The 18,968-nt window shown below is 33.8% G+C and overlaps 1 protein-coding gene across 3 annotated transcripts; it reads right to left on the reverse strand.

Annotated features, from left to right (window-relative positions):
• Window positions 1-735: 735 nt before the first annotated feature.
• LOC130747672 (uncharacterized) lies at window positions 736-18,968 on the reverse strand. 3 transcript variants are annotated; one of them, XM_057600677.1, is made up of 25 exons: window positions 18,757-18,968; window positions 17,003-17,601; window positions 16,774-16,898; window positions 16,527-16,621; window positions 16,196-16,429; window positions 15,070-15,157; window positions 14,089-14,140; window positions 12,643-12,708; window positions 10,868-11,019; window positions 10,315-10,385; window positions 10,030-10,224; window positions 9,862-9,900; window positions 9,114-9,200; window positions 8,607-8,696; window positions 8,399-8,474; window positions 7,168-7,264; window positions 7,010-7,079; window positions 6,739-6,915; window positions 6,523-6,645; window positions 4,588-4,671; window positions 3,540-3,724; window positions 2,825-2,963; window positions 2,506-2,565; window positions 1,908-1,979; window positions 736-1,197 (listed from the first exon to the last, which is right to left on the reverse strand). In XM_057600677.1, exons 2-25 carry the CDS (start codon window positions 17,566-17,568, stop codon window positions 1,075-1,077), a joined length of 3,066 nt encoding a protein of 1,021 aa, XP_057456660.1. In that variant the 5' UTR covers window positions 17,569-17,601; window positions 18,757-18,968; the 3' UTR covers window positions 736-1,074. The 3 variants fall into 3 exon arrangements, with proteins under 3 accessions (XP_057456660.1, XP_057456659.1, XP_057456661.1); XM_057600676.1 differs by having other exon boundaries at window positions 9,114-9,215; XM_057600678.1 differs by lacking the exon at window positions 12,643-12,708 and having other exon boundaries at window positions 9,114-9,215; window positions 18,757-18,967.

Genomic DNA, 18,968 nt, shown 5'->3' on the forward strand with positions numbered 1-18,968 from the left:
CCTAATTTGGAAATTAGTTATGAGTAATTGTTAGCATGGTTATCAGTATCTTACAGTACATACGATACGTACCGCAATCTAAATGTGTTTGAATCTCATGGTGTATCTCTATTCAATCCCGATTCAAGAATTGAATCTTACAATATGATTTGAAGTTGTGTGCATGTTGCACTTTAGTCCGGTCATGCTATGTATGTTTCAACTTTTTATGATTCAACTAGTTTGAATTATAATTTGATTACCACTAGGATTTAAGTATTAAGTAGTTTGCATTTTTTCATTTTATTGATGTTTTTTTGGCTAATGTCTTCGAACTCAGTTAAATACTTGAATTCTGTGCAACTATTTTTCTTCCTATGGCTTGAATCTTTATTTATTTTCGAGTATACTTATATTGATATATTCTTCATTTTATGACTTATATTTTTTGTATATGTAACTTACAATATATTACACAATACAATTCACGATATAAAAATTAGGATTTGTATATAACAATTTAATTTTTTAAAAAAAATTAAGTCTTTTATAATTTATCATTATTTGAAAAAAACTTAATATTGAGCGTTAAAAAATTTATAGATCAAAGATTAAATATAAGGGCTATAGATTAAAATGATTTGTAGAATAGAATTTATTGTATGATAGACGTTAGAGTCAAATTGTGTCATAGTTTAGGTAGTCAATGAAAAATAAAACGGTCAAGTCAAAATTGAAAGAGAAAAAGAGATCACCTTGATAATAATGGAAATCAGTAAATTATTGCTATGAAACATTGCTGTCAAAATTTAATTGGGGAAATTTCCCCTATTGTTTAACATACGACTGGATATTCCCAAGACTAAATTAGAGGCTAACTACATTTCATTACAACACATCAAACTGAGAACTACTCTTAAATTAGCTCAACGGATTAACCTTGAAAGGCAGCTTCCTAAAGAGAACAAATTTGTATGCATAAACAACGATTAATTTGGCAAGAGATGGCAAATTCATAGGCTGTGGAAATGTAGAGAACTCTTTGCCATGTTTTCTTCATCAGGTAAATTGCTTCGCCGGACAGAAAGACAATTCCTACTGGTTATTTTGTCCAAATCCAAATGGTGACTTGGTCCTAGTGCCGCCCTCACCGTACATTTCATTCCACTTTCTCAACTCATTTACGCTTACTGCATCATAAGCAACTGATGGTCCCACCTACACATTTTAACCGGTCTGTCATTACACATTTTGAAAACTAACACTGCCTCCAAGAAATTATGTTCAAAATGAACTCAAAATGCAAATACATATATATATCATTCTGGTAAAATTGACACATTTTTGTTTCGAAAATGATTTGTAGACATCCATATAGTTAGACATCTAACAGACCCTCAGAGTGAGAAAGTGAGAGAAGAGAGAGAAGTATGTTAACTTGTCTGTAGCATCATAGTTGTTTTTGTTTTGATTATACTAAGAGGTTGTATAAATCAACCAAAAATTATCTTTAGGTAAAACCACTCTACCCAATATTTGCTTTGGTTAATTTATTCAATCTCATTTTATTCGTTTTTAGTCTTTTAAATTTGAATGACCAAAACCACATGACATTTGTATCTTAGACGCATTCAAAACAAATAAAATTTTAATAGGGACTGAAACCAATAATTGTAAATTATACAACATCAATCTAAAATGTGTGTGTCATTCTAAAATTTATAATTATTGGTTTCAGTCTCTAATATATATAATTTGTTTTTAATCCCTACAAAATACAGAAATAATGGGATTTTAGTCTCTTAGAGGACTAAAACCACAAGTTCAGCATTTTATAGGAACTAAAATTCTAGAACAAAAATGTGTCGATTTTATAGGAACGAGAAGCATTTAACTTGTATACACACACACACACACACATTATATACCTTGGATTTCGACTGAACAAAATCGTCCAAATTAAGAGGCCTTAATGCAACATTTGTGATGTTATTGTCTCCCTGTGCAAGCCAAAAGGTACAAACATGTGAGCAGGCAAAGAAAGCTAATTAAAGTAAATTGACAAAACTGGCAGTGATGTTACAGCTATGAATTCAACTTCCAACAATGATGTCAGGTGGAAAGAAGAGAAGTAAAAATCACTTTGAAACTAAATAAAAATGATTTTCCAGTTTTGATATTAGAAGCATTGCAGCCAAGAGAAATTTTCAAAAAAATAACCCATCAAGATGCAAAATACAATTTTGTAATGAAAGATAGAAATCTCAAGGGATAATCTCCAGGACCAAATTTATTATCCATTGACGACTAGTTACCAAATGAGATTTTGAAAGTGATAAGTAGAATGAAAGTGATGAAGTGACTTAGTTCTAACAATAGTATAACGACAAAAAGAGCAATTAGGCCAAACTTTCATTTCATATCAACTACAATCACTAATATATTGAATTTTCAGAGAAACAGTCAATACTTCAATTTATATAGATTCACATCCATCACGAAAGACCAATTTTATAATCCACGTACCGCTTTTTCCTCCTCTAAGAGCTCTTGAACAGGTCTATATGCAGCAGTGATACAGAGGTTCTGCCAAATATAATCGCAAAGCAGCATTAGGCACATGACTTTAAGATGGTTACACAAAGAATATCACACATTGTAGCTAAAGAAAAGCATGATAATAGTCTTAGGCACCAATATGCTGAACCAATGGAGGAATGTGAGGGACAGAGGTACAGTAAGGGATTCTCAGCCCTCTACCTTATTAGCCACATCCCTCCCGTGGTTCAGCATAACCGTGCTGACATATAGCACTCTTTATTCAGTAGGACTTAACAATATTCACCTTCAAATCACTGCCAGAGTATCCATCAGTCAAGTTAGCAAGTTTGTCAAACTGAAAATCAGGATCCAAATTTTCATGTTTAAGAATTATTCTCAAAATCTTCTTTCGATTATCAGCATCTGGTAAATCCACATATATCCTGGACAAACACAATGTCAACACAAGATTAGTCAGTAAAAGTTGTAGTTTACAGTATTTCTCACATACTACCCCCTAATGTAAACGTAAACTTCAAATTTAAGTATTGTTCAACACAGGCTTGTTAATAGCGCGCTATAGCGGCGCAATGGCCTATAGCGTAGCGCCCTGGGGGCTCACCGCTACTCCACTATTCACCGCTATTTGCTGCTATAGCGCCGCAATAGCGCTCAACATTAAAAGTGCAATATTGCATCAATGTATTTATTTAATTTTTTTCCCTTGACATTAAAAATGTCCAAAAACATTTCGAACATGAGGCATGATAATATGTGAAAAAACTAATGATGAGCTTCTGAAGTGGTCATGAGTTTGATTCTTGCCAACTCATTTTATAAATAAAAAAATGTTAAAGGTCACATGCTTTGAAAAAAAAGATTGTTTTCATTTCTTGTGTTCACTAATAATGACAAAAATGACACTTTGTTTTCCTTATCATTAAAAGTGTAATAATTGAACAGAAAATAATGGCTATAACCCTTCAACCAATAATTCTAACGAAGAGGAATACTAAAACCTTCGTGGTAAGCGACGAATAACAGCATCATCAAGGTCGAATGGTCGGTTTGTTGCACCAAGGATGAGTATTCTTTGGTTTTCTTTTGACCTCAATCCATCCCACGCAGCCATGAACTCGTTCCTCATTCTTCTAGTGGCCTCATGCTCAAAAGCGCCACCTCGAGCACCAAGCAAACTGTCAACCTACAATACATATTTTATCCTTAAATGAAGTGTAGACTTGAATACAACTTAGTTATCTAAGTAAGACACATTGCCAATATGGTGAATCTCTGGAAAGTGGAAACTACTGTTGAGAATCAAAAAATAAATTTTCAAAATATGATTTTTAAAGGTTACAACTAAAATCCTGAAACATTATTACTGTTCATCCTTTTGGGGACAAAAAGGAAAAAACAATAATCCAGAGACTCGCCCTTCATGACAAAATCACGAGAGCATTGAAGAAAGCTTGATTTTCTAACTAGGTATTCTATCATTAGACATGATTCTAACCCCACCTGGGGGGAAAGGCTTTAATAAAAGTACTGGGAATATGTGTGAAACATAAATTCTCTTTGCAATTCAATCAATCAATTCAAGATCAAAGCCAGACTTGTGGCAGAGGAGAAGATACATCATTGAAATTCCACTTCAAGTAATCATTGAACTTCATGATATGCAATTTTTCTGCTGCATTATATTGGAGAATTCTTGGTACAAAGAGAATAAAGGAAAACGAAGATGAAAATCGTATTGATTTGTAAGTTCGGATAAAAATGATTACATTACACCACCTCATGTGTGTAGAAATTATGTGAATCTATCAGAGTTTATGCACAAATCTGTTGAGTTAGTTAAAATAGCTCAACAGAAAACAGTTACTAACAGTACATAGAAACTTCTAGAAAGACCAAGTACTAAGTGTTCAGAGAGTATCTCTACTCCAATATATCAATTTAACATAAAGAACAAAATAATATAAATATTAAGATTGAAGAAGCAAAGCAAGCATATTTTGAAAAGCAAAACTAAAGATGAGAGAAGTTAAGCATTCAGACACTCACTTCATCAACAAATATAATGACAGGAGCAAGCTTGCTGGCAAATGAGAAAAGTGCTTTGGTTAATTTTTCAGCATCTCCAAACCACTGTGTCAGCATAGAAACAAACAGTATAAGGTATCATATACAAGAAATGAAACTCATACTAATGGAACAAATTTATAAATTAAAGGCTTAAGTGCCCTTTGGTCCCTGAAATTGTAAAGGGAATCAAACCTGGTCCCTGAAAAAATTTCGCATCAAATTGGGACCAGGTTTGATTCCCTTTACAATTTCAGGGACCAAAAGGGTATTAAAACCTAAAAGAAATTAATGCAAAAAAAAGACAAAGGAATTTGATATAGAAAAACCAGTGAATTGTAGACCCATTTGCATGTGATCAAGTCTAATCAATCCTCCAACATGTATTTAAGTGTTTAAACATTAGACTCTCTTGATGCCTTTTTTACAAGGTTTTTAAGTTTCTAACCCATTATCTATGAAGTCCAAAACTCCTTCTAAGGTCAAATTTTTCTTTGGACAGAGGTGCTTAATAGGATTGATACAAATAACATGACATATATTCCAAAAAATCACAAAGCTCCTCCTAATGTGATGTGATAAGGTCTACTTCAAAAGAAATAGCGAATACATTTTAGCATAATAAGGAAGTTATATCTTACAAAATATGTTTTTGGGGTTCTTGGAAAATATTGGGTGTGCCCTTACAAGTGTTGTCAAATAGCGGTTAAAGCAGCGCTATAGCTCTATAGCGTAGCGCTCTAAGGGCTATTCCACTATTTGCCGCTATGGTCTGCTATTTTCCGCTGTGAGGGCTTGAAATAGCGGATTTTTGGCTTTCCGCTATTTCTAGCAATCGACGATTAACCACACTGGCCCTTACACCTTCAAGCAGTTTCTCATCATCCGCTCAAAGATTTTTGGCAGAAAGAAGGAATATAAGATTTTAAGTAAGTCAACGTTTATGCCGTTCTCTGGTTTATTAGGTTGTCAAAATGGATTGTGTTTTTGCTTCTCCTTTGATGTTTGTAAGGAATTTCTATTCAGCATATGCAAAGATACCTGATGCAATTAGAGCCACTTTGGCTGGCAGTTCTTTTATGTTTTGTCTCAACACTAACAGCCTTCGTAAGTTTGCATGAATCAATACCATTGGACTATCAAAAACTAAATTATTTATAAGGTCGTATCGAGCAAGGATATCATGCTACAAACGAGTGTGTTAGGAATCGGGTGTTTTATGAGAAAAAATACTGAAAATCATCCCCTACTACAGCACTTCAGATATTTGAGAGTTTGCACCTCCTTTCCCCAAGGCCACAATTTTCTAACAAACACCTTCATACGTCTACGCTGATCTCTTCTATTATTCATAACATACTATCTTTTACTAAATGTCCTAACCCTAATATTCCGAATTCAATTATAATATCTTTTCTAATTACTATAATTAAAAATATCTACTAATAATTATGTTCCAAAATTAGTCTTCTAAATACTATATTTAATATCTTTAATTATTATCTTCTAACTACTATATTTAATATAACTACCGACTAAGTCCTTATTTCTCCTAACAATTATGTATAAATCAACCAAAACTTATCGGTTAATGCGGCGCTATAGCTCTATAGCGTAGCGCTCTGAGGGATATTATTTGCCGCTATAGTCCTCTATTTTCCGCTATAGCGGATTTTTGACTTTCGCATGAACCTCAACATAGACATGCAATGATATACCCCTCCTACCTTTTATACCCACGTCTTCCACATCCTCCATTACCGAGTGGAATTAGAGTAGAATGTTATCAGAGAAAAGCAGTAATTATCAGATCTGCTACAACCTTATCCTTACGTACATCAACCACCGAAACTTGCAAGCTTTAGTTGCAAGAGACTTATCAACTAAAAGAGGAAAATGTGCCAGAGTCAAGATTACCTTTGAAGTAAGGGTCGAACCAGAGACGCTGATAAAGTTTGCACCAGCTTCTGTGGCAAGTGCCTTGGCCATAAGGGTTTTCCCAGTTCCAGGTGGACCAAACAGTAATATTCCTTTGACAGGCTGAAAAATATTTCTTCAATTTATCACACAATAAAAGGAGAACAAAATTGATTTGGCTATACTAAGAATGAATATACGAAAAAGAACCATTACCCGTAATAGATTTCCATGAGTGAAAAGTTCAGGTCTTCTCATTGGAAGAATAACAAGTTCATTAAGTGCCTTCTTCACATCTTCAAGAGCACCTATGTCATCAAACTTCACCCCAATTTCACCGGGAGGCACAACAGCTGAAATGAAGTTGCTCTCAAACTCATCCTTCGCAAGGTTCTGTTACCATATTTATAATGATTGAAATCATCATAAGATAAAAAGGCCTCCGAAGTTAATATCATTTATAAGAAAAGTAAAATAAACCACGTGCCTTGAGGCTCTGAGAAGGTTGCCTTGACATTGTTTCCACCCCCTTCAACCTTGAGATTGCGATTTCAAGACTTCACAAAAGGGAAGAACAAACAAATGAGTTTTAAAATTCTACCCAATAGACTATATATAATAGAATGACAGGATTTACATTTATACCTTTCCCGAGGCAGACACAATTTATCTCCTTTAACACAAGGAAGCAGGCATGACGACAAGTAATGATTTTTTGCCCAGCCCACTACTTTTTCAGCTTCTGAAAAAAAAAATAACGACAAGAAGATAAAGACATGTAAACACATCATGTTTGATAATGGAAAACATTAATGAATGACTTTACACCAGTTGTCAAAGTTTCTTCAATTTAATCATTGTAGAGGTTCGTACCATCAAAACTCACTAATCAAGTTATTAAATTTCAACCGAAAATTCTGATTTCCTCCTTCTTAAAAACTTAATCTCAAATCCTTCAAAATTTCACCAATTTAAACCCAAAAATATTTGAAAAGAAAATGAAGATTTAATGATTTTATGCATATAAAAAAAGAAGAGAGAAGGACCAAATTTGTCTAGTTTTAAAAGTAGAGGGACTTGATTAGCTCAAAAAAACTTGGGGGGCAAATCACATATTGTGAAAACTAAGGGGACCAAAATGCAAAGTCCATTCCATTTATTTCTAAAAGAAATCTTCAATAAATATAGAAAGGACGTAAGCTGAATCTTAATCATATTTAAGAGTAATTTAAGGTAACTTTGATTATTCTTTAGGATTGGTTTCTTTATTTCCTTATTTATGTCAATTTGTTTCATTATTTAATTAGGATATTAGCTTACCTATTTGACAAGAATTCAGACCATTATTAGTCCATTTACTAAAAATAAGGTTAAGTGTTCTTTTTTTAGTAAGATCACACCCAACATTATATATCAATTTAATTTTATTATTCTTTTGTACCCATTTCTCCTCTTTCTCTACCTTAAAGACTAATCCCTATAATTTCATCCGAAACCATTATGAGGTGATACAAGCGTAATATATAGGATGAAGACAAGAAGAAAACTAAAATTCTTTTTGTGCTTTCCATCATCATTCATCAACCGGCCAATCAAATGTATTACTAACAATTTAAATCAAGTATTCCATATACAAATATAGTTGAACCACAATATAAAAATCATGTTTGCAGTCAGTGTTTTTGTTGTTAATCAATATTAGAGTACTGTTCCACTTGAAACTTTTTTTCTAGTTACTGTTTTCAGATTAGTGTTCCACCTCAATAAAGCAACCATCAACTCCAGCAGTGAGAAAAATTATGTCAATCCATATAGGAAATAAATGAAATTGATAAATAGACGGCACAAATACAATTCACAATAAATAGTTTCTTACTTTGCTTAGTCAAAATGACATCATCAGAATCCAAATGCAAGAGGTCCACACATGACAGCTGATGTTCTTCGAGAACCTAGAACAAGAAAGTCCAGCTATAAATGCTTAACATTGATGAAGTAGAATATATTAAAAGATACCATATGTCACCACATATGATCAGTCATCAGCAAGGTAACAATAGACACTTCAGAAATACGAGAATTACTTTCCGTAGTTCATTCAAGTTACTACGTGAAATCACAATTTTCCTGTCTTCCTCAAGTTGTTTCTTGAATGTTGCCAGTAGATTCTCATCCTGTAAAGAATCATACAGAATTTCAAATAAAATCATGACATTAACCGTGAAAATAATAGATATACAAAACAGAAAGCAAATTCACAGCAACCTATTCAAACTATACTAAAATATATTATAATTATTTAAAAAGTTCATATTTATTGAAAAATAAACGTATACACATCCATACACATAGGCCATTTATTTTTCAGTCATGACTCATGATATTATTTCTAATATATGTCGGACTTGTCTTAAAGAATAAAAATTTCTTCAGTAAGAATTGTACATTGATATTCAATATTCTTCGTAAACCAATGTCGGGATAATACTGAATATGTGAACTTTAAATGTTGCATATCAAGTGTGGTGTTTGAGAAGTACCAGAACCCTTGAAGTAATAGTACTTCATAGTGATATAGACAAAACAATTACCTTGGGTGGCTGTATAGATACCACATTAGAGAAGAGCTTGTTAATTTCATCATCATCTGATGTCTTTTGCCCTTTGTCAGTCAAACGCTTCAGAGAAAGAGGCTGAACAATTATGAAAATGAATTCAATAATGGGAACATACAAAATCATTTGGTCTTTTCCACAATGTCTCTAGTGTACCAACGCCTGCCCTGTTAGCATTTTACATTTTTACTGACAAATGGTTTTGACAGTTGATAAAGCTGGCAACAGGGCAGATTACAAATGCACTTAGGAACCATATAATTGAGCAAAAACAAATGTTCAAGAACTTCATAACATTCATGCAGATATTTGTATTTTAAAAAAAATCCAATGAAATTCTCAAATTCATATCTATAGTCAGTAGACAAGAGACAAAAGCAACATCATACATTTATTATCATATCAACAAAGAAAGCAGAATATGCAGAAAAAGAAATGACTAGCTGAAAGCTTTAAAGCCATCACTAATGTTGATTGTCAACAACATTTTTCTTTATATAAGAAAATTATCATTAAGAAGAAAAGAAAGAATGTTCATTTGGGGGGGAGGGGATAAGGTTGACATCAATTTCAACCATGAATAAATTCAACGACTTCACATTTATCAACATATTAGGGATCTAAGAAGAAACAATAGTGATTTAACAGAAGCAAAATTTGACACCATGGACATTTTAGTTTTTAGCTAATGCAGAAATGATTGTGGAAAGATAGGAATCATTACCAGCTTAGCAAGGCGAGCGAAGTTTGGAAGTATCATTGTCTGTCAAACATGATAAATAAGAATAGTCAAAATTAAATTGTACTCTTGCAAAATGGGAAGAACTGCATTTCAGTAGGAGACAATTTATAATATAATACTTCATGAGCAAAAATAAAAATTAAAGCTTACAAATTGTCCTTTCTCCTTTGTTCCAGACTGAGCTTTGTTTTGCCCACAAATCAATACTATGGGGCCAGATAACTGATCAAACATCTCTTCAACCTTGTGAAAAAACTCACTTCGGATTGACTTGGGAACTGATTTATGCAACCACTGTGAACCGTCTGGAAAATAGACAATCAGAGGTTGTTTGGAATTCAAAACCTGCAAAAGCAACAGTCATGTCTACCTATTATTAAAAAAAGATTTAGGTTCTGAGATTGAAAAAGATTGGAAAATACCACAGCACTATACCTCACGTAAAGCCTCCATTGCTAAGTAACAATCCTGTGATTGAGCATCAAGATCATGCTCAATGTTCTTAACTGTTTCAAAAATTAAAAAATTCTTAGTTTGCTTACATTAAAAGAAATATATAATATTATACCGATTTTTTACACTCTGAATGTCTTAGGAAAAAACTACTACTTCAACCTCTTATTACAAGTTTATAACAACTTAATTATCAAAGCCTAACACGTATGAATTTATTAATGATCAAGACCAGTTACGCCTTGACTAGAAAATTCAATTTTTGTGGTAAAAAATGATTATTTCCCAAAAAAAAAGGAAAAATGGGCAAAATTACAAACACCATTGAGGGTGTAAGAGAAATTAACCATAAATAAATCTATTCATATTGTATGTTCCAGATGACATAGATCCAGGTTGGTTAAACTGTTCATAATAAAGTTCAAAAACATGAAAAGCATCTCCTAATAATCAACTAAACATAGAAAATATAAGGGGCCTGCTTTCAGACTTCAGAGATAGAAACTTCTCAATATTTTGAGTAAGAAAAACATACCATTAATCCAATAAACTGGTGGCTTTCTACCATCGTTATTAACACTTTCCAGCTCAACCTCATTTTCCCTATCTTCACTAATATCCAAAATGACAGCCACTCGATCTCCATTAACCTCATATACCTCTCCTCTCTGACCATTCGCTAAAGGCCTGTAATACATCCACAATTGGTTAAAATTGCAAAAAAGCAATACCTGCAAGCTATATGCATTTGTGAAACAAGTAATTCTCATCGCATGCAATATGTTGTGTTTAAGGGCAAACTTGGTCCTGTTAAGCTCACGTCATGCAAAGTCAGTATAAAATATTCTAACAGATAAGCTTAAAGCAATATCAAACTATATTTTTAACTGTGTCGGGAGATAGAACAAAAATGAATGTTCGACATCCTAGCAATTATTACCGCATCTTGTATAAGAAATGAAAGTCAATGAACAGAAAATGAAAACAATAAAATATATGCATACTATATTAGATGATATGTAACATGCACATAGACGGCAATGATATACTACATTTAGGGCAACACATTTCATTTTCTGAAATTTTAAAATCAATGAATGATGAGAATGCAGATTTGCAAAAATCCGGTTCAGTTTAAAATACAGTTTGCTAAAAAGTACTTAAAAGAAATATACAATGCAGAAGGATCAGAAAATCAGGAGTCCTCCTAACAGCAGAAGAAACATAGAAAAATAAATATAAACAAGTCAACCTAAAAGAGCATTAAATTTCTCTGCATGTCTGACAATGAAACTCCTTAAAACCTAGTAGGAAAAGGCTGATTTATGCAACAAGTCTAATAGGTAGCTGACACCTTAACTACCTTCCTTCTACAACAATCAAAGTCTTTTCCTACTAGGTAGGGTCAGCTACATGGATCAAGCAACATCATGATTTCCTGTTCATGAATCAAGTCTAGTAGTATAGCCTTCATATCTAAATCATTTTTAATAGTGTGGCTTGTAAGTTTTCTTCATTCTCCTAGAAGATCAAAAACAGTGTTGTGAAAGGACAAATGCACTGCTAACCAAATAAAAATGAAATCCCAATTAATACAAATACATTCAATTATCCATGCTCTCATTGTTCTGACTGCATGCTCCATGACTTCAGTAAGGAGTTCAAGTAATTTTCTCACACAGATTGCATATGAAGGGAAATAAAAAAATACCACACAGATATATCCTAATTTAATGGAAAATCAAACAGACAACCCAAGAAAACACCTCTTGGGTAATTATCAGATGGAAATAAAAGCAGAAACCTTTGACCCACCCAAAAAATAAAAAGGGGAACCTAAAGTGGATTGTCAAGATTGACATTAACATTGTATTCACTTGACTAGCTACAGTCTGCCACATGTTAAATTGAGGTCGAACAAGGTGCATCAATAAATGATAGGGAGAGGAGAAATAGATAGAAAAATCACTGAGGTGCAACCTAGAGCAAACTATAGAAAAGGTCAATAGTCAATGAAAACGACAAGGAAAATATTGTGGAAAACTCATCCTGAATCCAATACACCTAATCATAATAACTAGGATTTACAACACACTGCAGCCTAAGACTGATTGCCAACATATTTATAGGACTGTAGCATTCCTTGTTGGGTCATATTGCATTCTTCTGGATCGGGCAACATGTTGGGTCAAGCCAAATAGTGAAATCAATTATAGGTACTTTAAAATAAAACCAGTTCAAAGAAAACGCCAATGATGGGGGGCATTTTATAGTTTGACTTCTACACATAAGAACGACTTACCAACCCACCTGCTATGTATAATAGTATAAGCATTAGTTGAACCATCATATGTCAGTATCTTCCCAAGTATTATCCTGTGATAAAATTATATATGCCAAAGTCAGGTGAGTGCTAAAAGTCCTATGGGGTTGATACAATGGCTTTACAAGAAATAGCCGACTGCCAGGGCAGCTCTATTAGAACCACACCAGCAGTTTCTGAAATATTTGAGGGCCTGCTCATCATTTCACTTTTGGACAGAAGACTTAATCATTACTTAGGTACTAAGTCCCAGGACAGACATCAAAATAACGATGGCCTAACTACATGTCATGAAAACACCTAATGTACACAAGTCCAAATTACATGACTTTCACCCACTACCTAAGCATTTGCATCAGACACACTTATAAAGTAGATAATTTCTGTCAAACAACCAATTATCTGTGATGCACAGGCTCACCTACGAGATAAAAATAAAATCATTCCCCAATTATTGGCATATATAATTCCAACACAAGATAAAAGACAAAGATGTAAAATGGAAGGAGGTGATATATTGTGAAATATAAAGTTAGTTGACTATTTAGAAATCAGACTATCATATGAAGAATATATACTTTCAGTTCCTTGAAGGACTTCAATGCATCACGGGTACGTAATATAGAAATAAGATACACATGTTCACAAAAACCTTAGATATGGAAAGCAATCAGTATACATGATATTGTTCCCAGTTTCCCACTGCACTCTTCAGATTCAAAATTTGAAACCTCAATGAAGAAGGAAAAATAAAACCTTAGATTAGGGATTCAATTAAGTCAAACCAATCCCCATCCAACAGGATCACCACTGCCTCCTTTATAATTACCAATAATACCATTACTGCAACCATGTATGATGCCCCTACCATAGCCACAAGGATAAAATGCACAAACAATTTAATAATCACTTGTACATCATGCCAACAACAATTGTCAATCAGAAGTATCTTGATGATAAACAGAAGATCATTCTATTGCATTATAGAATTAAAAACTCTATTCATTTGAGTTTTGAGTCCCTCAAATCAAATCTTAAGAAATCAGAAGTCATCGAGAATCCCTAAAAGCATCAACCATAACAGTGGCAGTGTATGGTTTAAGCAGTTCTGTGCTGCATACAAATATAAATGCCTTCATTAACTAAGGGGTCTATTCGCTAGTTAGCCATTACATGATTTATGAAATCCAATTGTCCATCCATTTGCTTAAAATAAGTAGGTAGATGAGTAAAACCTTCTGCAATGGTTAATCAAGGATCAATCATATCAACAGCCACAGTAACATGGGTAAGCAAGTTTATTTATGTTTAGGTAAAAGAAAAGCATGCTTTCTACTATAAATGAAAAGAACGCGTCGACACACACACACAAAAAGAGCAATTTTGTGGGAGATGATGGAAGACTAAGTAAACAAGACGAATCACTTTATTACCTATCATCATCTGTAACTTCAATAGATGGCCCAGTGTACTTCACACGGTCGCCTAAAAATTGTATCAAAGCAGTACTGAAGTTAATTACATGAATGCTAATCAAAATAGGAAAATGAAAGTAAATATCCAAGAAGATGATTTATTAAAAGTTTGCACAATCATTCAATATCACAAGTTTGATAACAAAAACATCATTATCTTCCCGTAGAAATACAAAATTGAGCAACAACATATAATTGATTTATATGCATAGGAAATATATTCAAAGCCAAACACGATCAGATATATGTTAACTGAATTTAGAAAGACTATATCCACACAAGTCACTTGAGATAATTCAATTTCTCATCCAGCTTCCTATATTGCTCAAGACGGTATATGGCAAATAGTCCGGACGAACGACATATACCAACAAAGGTGTCTTTTAAGTTTTCATAGAAATACAGTACCATAGTTTTAAATCATATGACGCTCTTACTTCCCAGATTAGATCAAAACCAGATTCTGAGGTGATTGGAAAGAGCAAGCGGAACCAGAAATCAAAAGGATTCATCATTTTCTCGTTAATCCGGTTATTCCTCCTAGTTTTCTCACTGAGTCATATTGAGATGTAAGTCGTGTGAATGCGTGCATGCACGCTTTTGGAGCAGAAGGATCAACTTCTCTCCTGGTTACAATCTTTAATATCTAGTGAAATTCTTACCAAAGTAATTGCCTCCTAAATACTCTCTTTGACTTTAATCAATAGCAAAAACGAGTTGTTTTAACTTGAAGAAAATATTTTTTTAAAAAAAAGTTCAAAAAGTTCATCTCATGAATGCGTGTGAAGTTCGAATTAAGCAGAAAAGGCAATATCTGCTTGCTGCAGCCTGCAAGTGCCTCTGTAAAACTTTTTGCTTGCGAGTAGCCAAAGTACAAAATCACATACATACAACAAGTTCATATGTAAGATCAAAGTTACAGCTAGTTGAACATGTTACCTTTTCTTAGCTGACATCCAAATTTATCATCGGACTTGTCATCATTAGACTTGGATGGCTCAGAAACCGCAGGCTCTCCATGTGTTATCTGCCATAAGAGTTGAGGGTAGAGAGCAAGATATTAAACGATCTATTGTAGCTAAACTAAATGAGTTCAAAGTTTCTATACTCATCTCATGTACATGGAGAATTATTGAGAAAAAGACTAACACTTGAGAGTTTCAATTAAGATGACCAAAAATGTATGATAACATTTTAATTTATTTTAGATAAGACCATCCTCACAAAATTGCCAAAAAATCAACTTTAACCCTTATATTTGTACTTAACTATAACCCTACAATAACACTAATAATTAATAAACTTTCTCTTCTTAAAAACTATGGTCAACTCAATTTCAACCTCCTTGAGCACATACAGTAGAGTTATGCTTTATCACTTGCTACGCACAATGCCAAAAATGATTTTCAATTCTTTGTTAGCATATATTGAAAATGTTACTGTATCCCTCAACCAGGTAGAGGGATACCTAGGAAAACCATAGGCCAGATCCTTAAGAGAGATTTAGAGGTAAGTAACCTATATATAAACTTAATATATGACAAAGTAGTATTACATAGACTGATTTGTGTAGCTGACCCCACCTAATGGGAAAAGGCGTGGCTATTGTTATATAAATTGTGATCATGTTCCTTTAGAAAGGGAGCTCAATAACCTTTGCCAGTAACAGAACAACACAAAAATAGAATCCTTGGGTAGACACAGTAAAACTAAACATTGGGTGACTTTTGAAAGCACCTAGCAATAGCAAATAGATAGGCATTAACACTAGCATCAGAATCCCATTTTTTAAACAACCGTTATCTTAAATTAAACTCTATGCACTAATTAAAAGCTTCCCTGGTTACCAGATACACAATTTTGTTTTGGTACATCGGAAAAATAAATTGCACCCTGCCTCCAGGGATAAACCCCTAGACCTCCCTCACCCAACCCATACGTCCCCTAACTCTTACCACTTGAGCTATCATTCGGGGACAGGCACACAATTTTATCACAGCCAACAAATTTAAAATTAAATAAAATAAAAATATCATTACTCATAAACAATTAACAGCATATACACCTTAGCCAATTCTTCAACATCATATGGGACAAGTTTCTGAACAGCCGCTTTGACCTTCTCTAGGGCTGCTTCAGCAGATGCCAGTGCATCGTCATGATCAGTACTGCTAGTAGACTCTTCTTCACTACTAGCATCATTATCATCATCATTCTCTGACTCCAAAGAACCTTCCTCCCCAGATTCTTCATTATCCTCATCGGACTCATATTCTGACGATAAATCATCATCAATATCCTGCATAGTGATTCACATTATGTAATTTTTGCAGTCTAGCACCAATACTATTAAACTAAAAACCATCAGATAAACCCTAGCATCTTCCAGAACTTACATAAGGAGCAAGGACGCTGCTATCAAGCACCAACAATGGAACTTGTAAATCTTGTGCAAGAGCTCTAACTAATCTCTCCCGATAGAGCTCAGTGCCTGAAGATAAAAAGACACGATAAGACATTCAGACTGAAGACAGATATTAGAATAATACATCTGAGGCATAGATGTTAGTGAAATAGCATCCAAATTAAACACTTTTAAATAATAGAATAACAGGGACAAAAGTTGTGGAATAAATAGCTGACCAGGAATACTCTGAAGCAATATTCTTCGACTTGAAGAAGTGAGGTGAGTACCAAAGGTTGAAGTAAACTTATTATGTCTCAAATGTGAAGCAGCACATTCCATCAGAAGACTTTTTGTATGCTCACTACGGATGGAAACATACAACTTAGTTCCACAATAAATTTCAGATGAGAGAAGGAAGACATTAAAATGTACAAAAAAATTTGAAAAGGAGTATTAAGTAATTACTGAATGTGATAAGGAAATGTGTCCCAAGAAACGTTTATTTTCTCCCACGGAACAATTCTTCTCAAAAACTCAGTTCTGAACTTATCTCTTCTTGTCAAAAACGGCGATTCTCTCCTTTTACTTTCTACGGAAAGCTTCTCATTCTTTAGCCATTCCTCTTGATCCTGTTCTCCAAGCTGGGCATGTGCATTGCAGTGCTTGACATCTTCCCGAGACTTCTTTTGTTGATTTTGTCCCTTGTCTAAGTTAGCTCCATCATTAACGTGTACCTGTTTATTTTCACTAGCATTTCTTCCATCACTCTCAGAACTGTAAGCGCGTAACTGAGTACTCTTGAGACTTACACTACACCTTTGGTCCAGACCAGAAAAACTGTTTCTAGATGAATATGAACCTAGAAGATGTCTTCTGGTGATACTGACATGTGAAGCATATTCTTTCACAGTGGTCTTATTGGACAAGGAATGAAATGGATGATCAGAGAATTTTGGTCTAAAGAAGTATTTAGATGGCTGCAACAACAAGGCCCATCTCCGATCTCGGCACTGTATTCTCCTCAAGTACATTGAAATTACTAGCTTTCTCCAACTATTACTATGCTGCAAAAGAATTCCCATCCATTAGATAATTCCCAGTCATAAAACCCAAAGTTCATTCTTCAGTAATTTTAAATTTAAAGATCAAACTGCAACTAAGAGTCTGGGTAGAAAATTCACACACATAGCATCAAATAGGCTTGTAACTTGTAAGGAAAGGAAAGAAATAAATTGTCAAAAAATTGATCAAAAAAATGGAACCAAAAGTGACTAATATTTAATAGTTAATAATACATCTTTAATTTGTTAAGACTTAAGAAATAATGTTATTGAAAAAATTGACTCGCATACACCTAGTTCAACAAAAAGTTATGTTCTTATACAAGATTCTGACTCCCATGCAAGGCAAGGTACCGCTGAGCTGAGATCTAGCCTGTTCATGTAGTAAAATAAAAACCAGGAAACTCCGCTAAATTTACAATTTAGGCGCGTAACATTTTGTTTTCATCATAAAGACAGAGAAACAAAAACTTTAATATGACTAGAAGTAAGATATTAAAATTAAAGGCAATCTCATCTCTTTCCAACCAAAATCTAAGTAAACAATAGACCGACAAGATAACGTCCAGCTCTTAGTAATCCAGCATTCTCATCCAATAGGAAATGCCAAAATTACAAAAGAAAGAGACTAATGCATATCTGGTTTCACTATTTCCACAGAATCCAATTTACATTTACTTGGGAGAACCATACCACAAAAGCTAGTGGCAGAGCCCAAAGCCTCGTACTTCTAATGCGGGACTCAAGTCCAATACTCTACAATTAGGCCCTAACATAACCTACTAAATGCATAATTGGAAATACTTGTACAATCGATTCTAATGTCAAAAATCAATTCTGGGAAAAAATTAGTTAATACAAAGATTCTGATCCTAGTGCATTTGTTCATTGAAGCAATCAACCAAACATGTTATTAAAAGATCTAAATAGCATATACAATATATTTGCAATCAAATGATGTTTTAATCCAAAAGACAAAACACAAGATCCATCTGAAGCTGTAACTAACTACAACTCAGAAGAATATTGAACAAAAACACATGAAATAATAAGAAGTAGAAGAATCAAAGGAACACCGAGATGGAATTCATCGCAATCATAGGAAGATGAATCAATTGACGAAGAGAAGAAGAAGAAGAAGAAGAAGAAGAAGCGAACCTGGGTTGGGGATTGGTTGTTGTGGGAAAGGAACGAGGTCAGAGTAGGGCCATAAAAGAGCGAAAGAATGTGCGCGAGACAAGCGTAATTTTAGATAACACGAAGCAAGCTTTATTCGAGTTAGAGAGAGAGATGAATGAAAAACAGTGGAAACCTTAACAATGTGAATGTTGTTTATGTGATTGCAGTGTTGTTGTTGTTGTTGTTGTTGT

The sequence above is a fragment of the Lotus japonicus genome, chromosome 3, assembly GCF_012489685.1.
Source record: "Lotus japonicus ecotype B-129 chromosome 3, LjGifu_v1.2".
NCBI classification, from domain to species: Eukaryota; Viridiplantae; Streptophyta; class Magnoliopsida; order Fabales; family Fabaceae; genus Lotus; species Lotus japonicus.

Bases quoted from the DNA above. Each gene is read 5' to 3' on its own strand.
- LOC130747672 (XM_057600676.1), bottom strand. From the start codon at position 17,568: ATGTACTTGAGGAGAATACAGTGCCGAGATCGGAGATGGGCCTTGTTG. The intron at 8,697-9,113 runs GTAATTGTTTTG...GATTCTTTACAG, and splicing joins TATCTATACAGCCACCCAAG to GATGAGAATCTACTGGCAAC. The intron at 4,672-6,522 runs GTAATCTTGACT...ATGCTGACACAG, and splicing joins GTTCGACCCTTACTTCAAAG to TGGTTTGGAGATGCTGAAAA.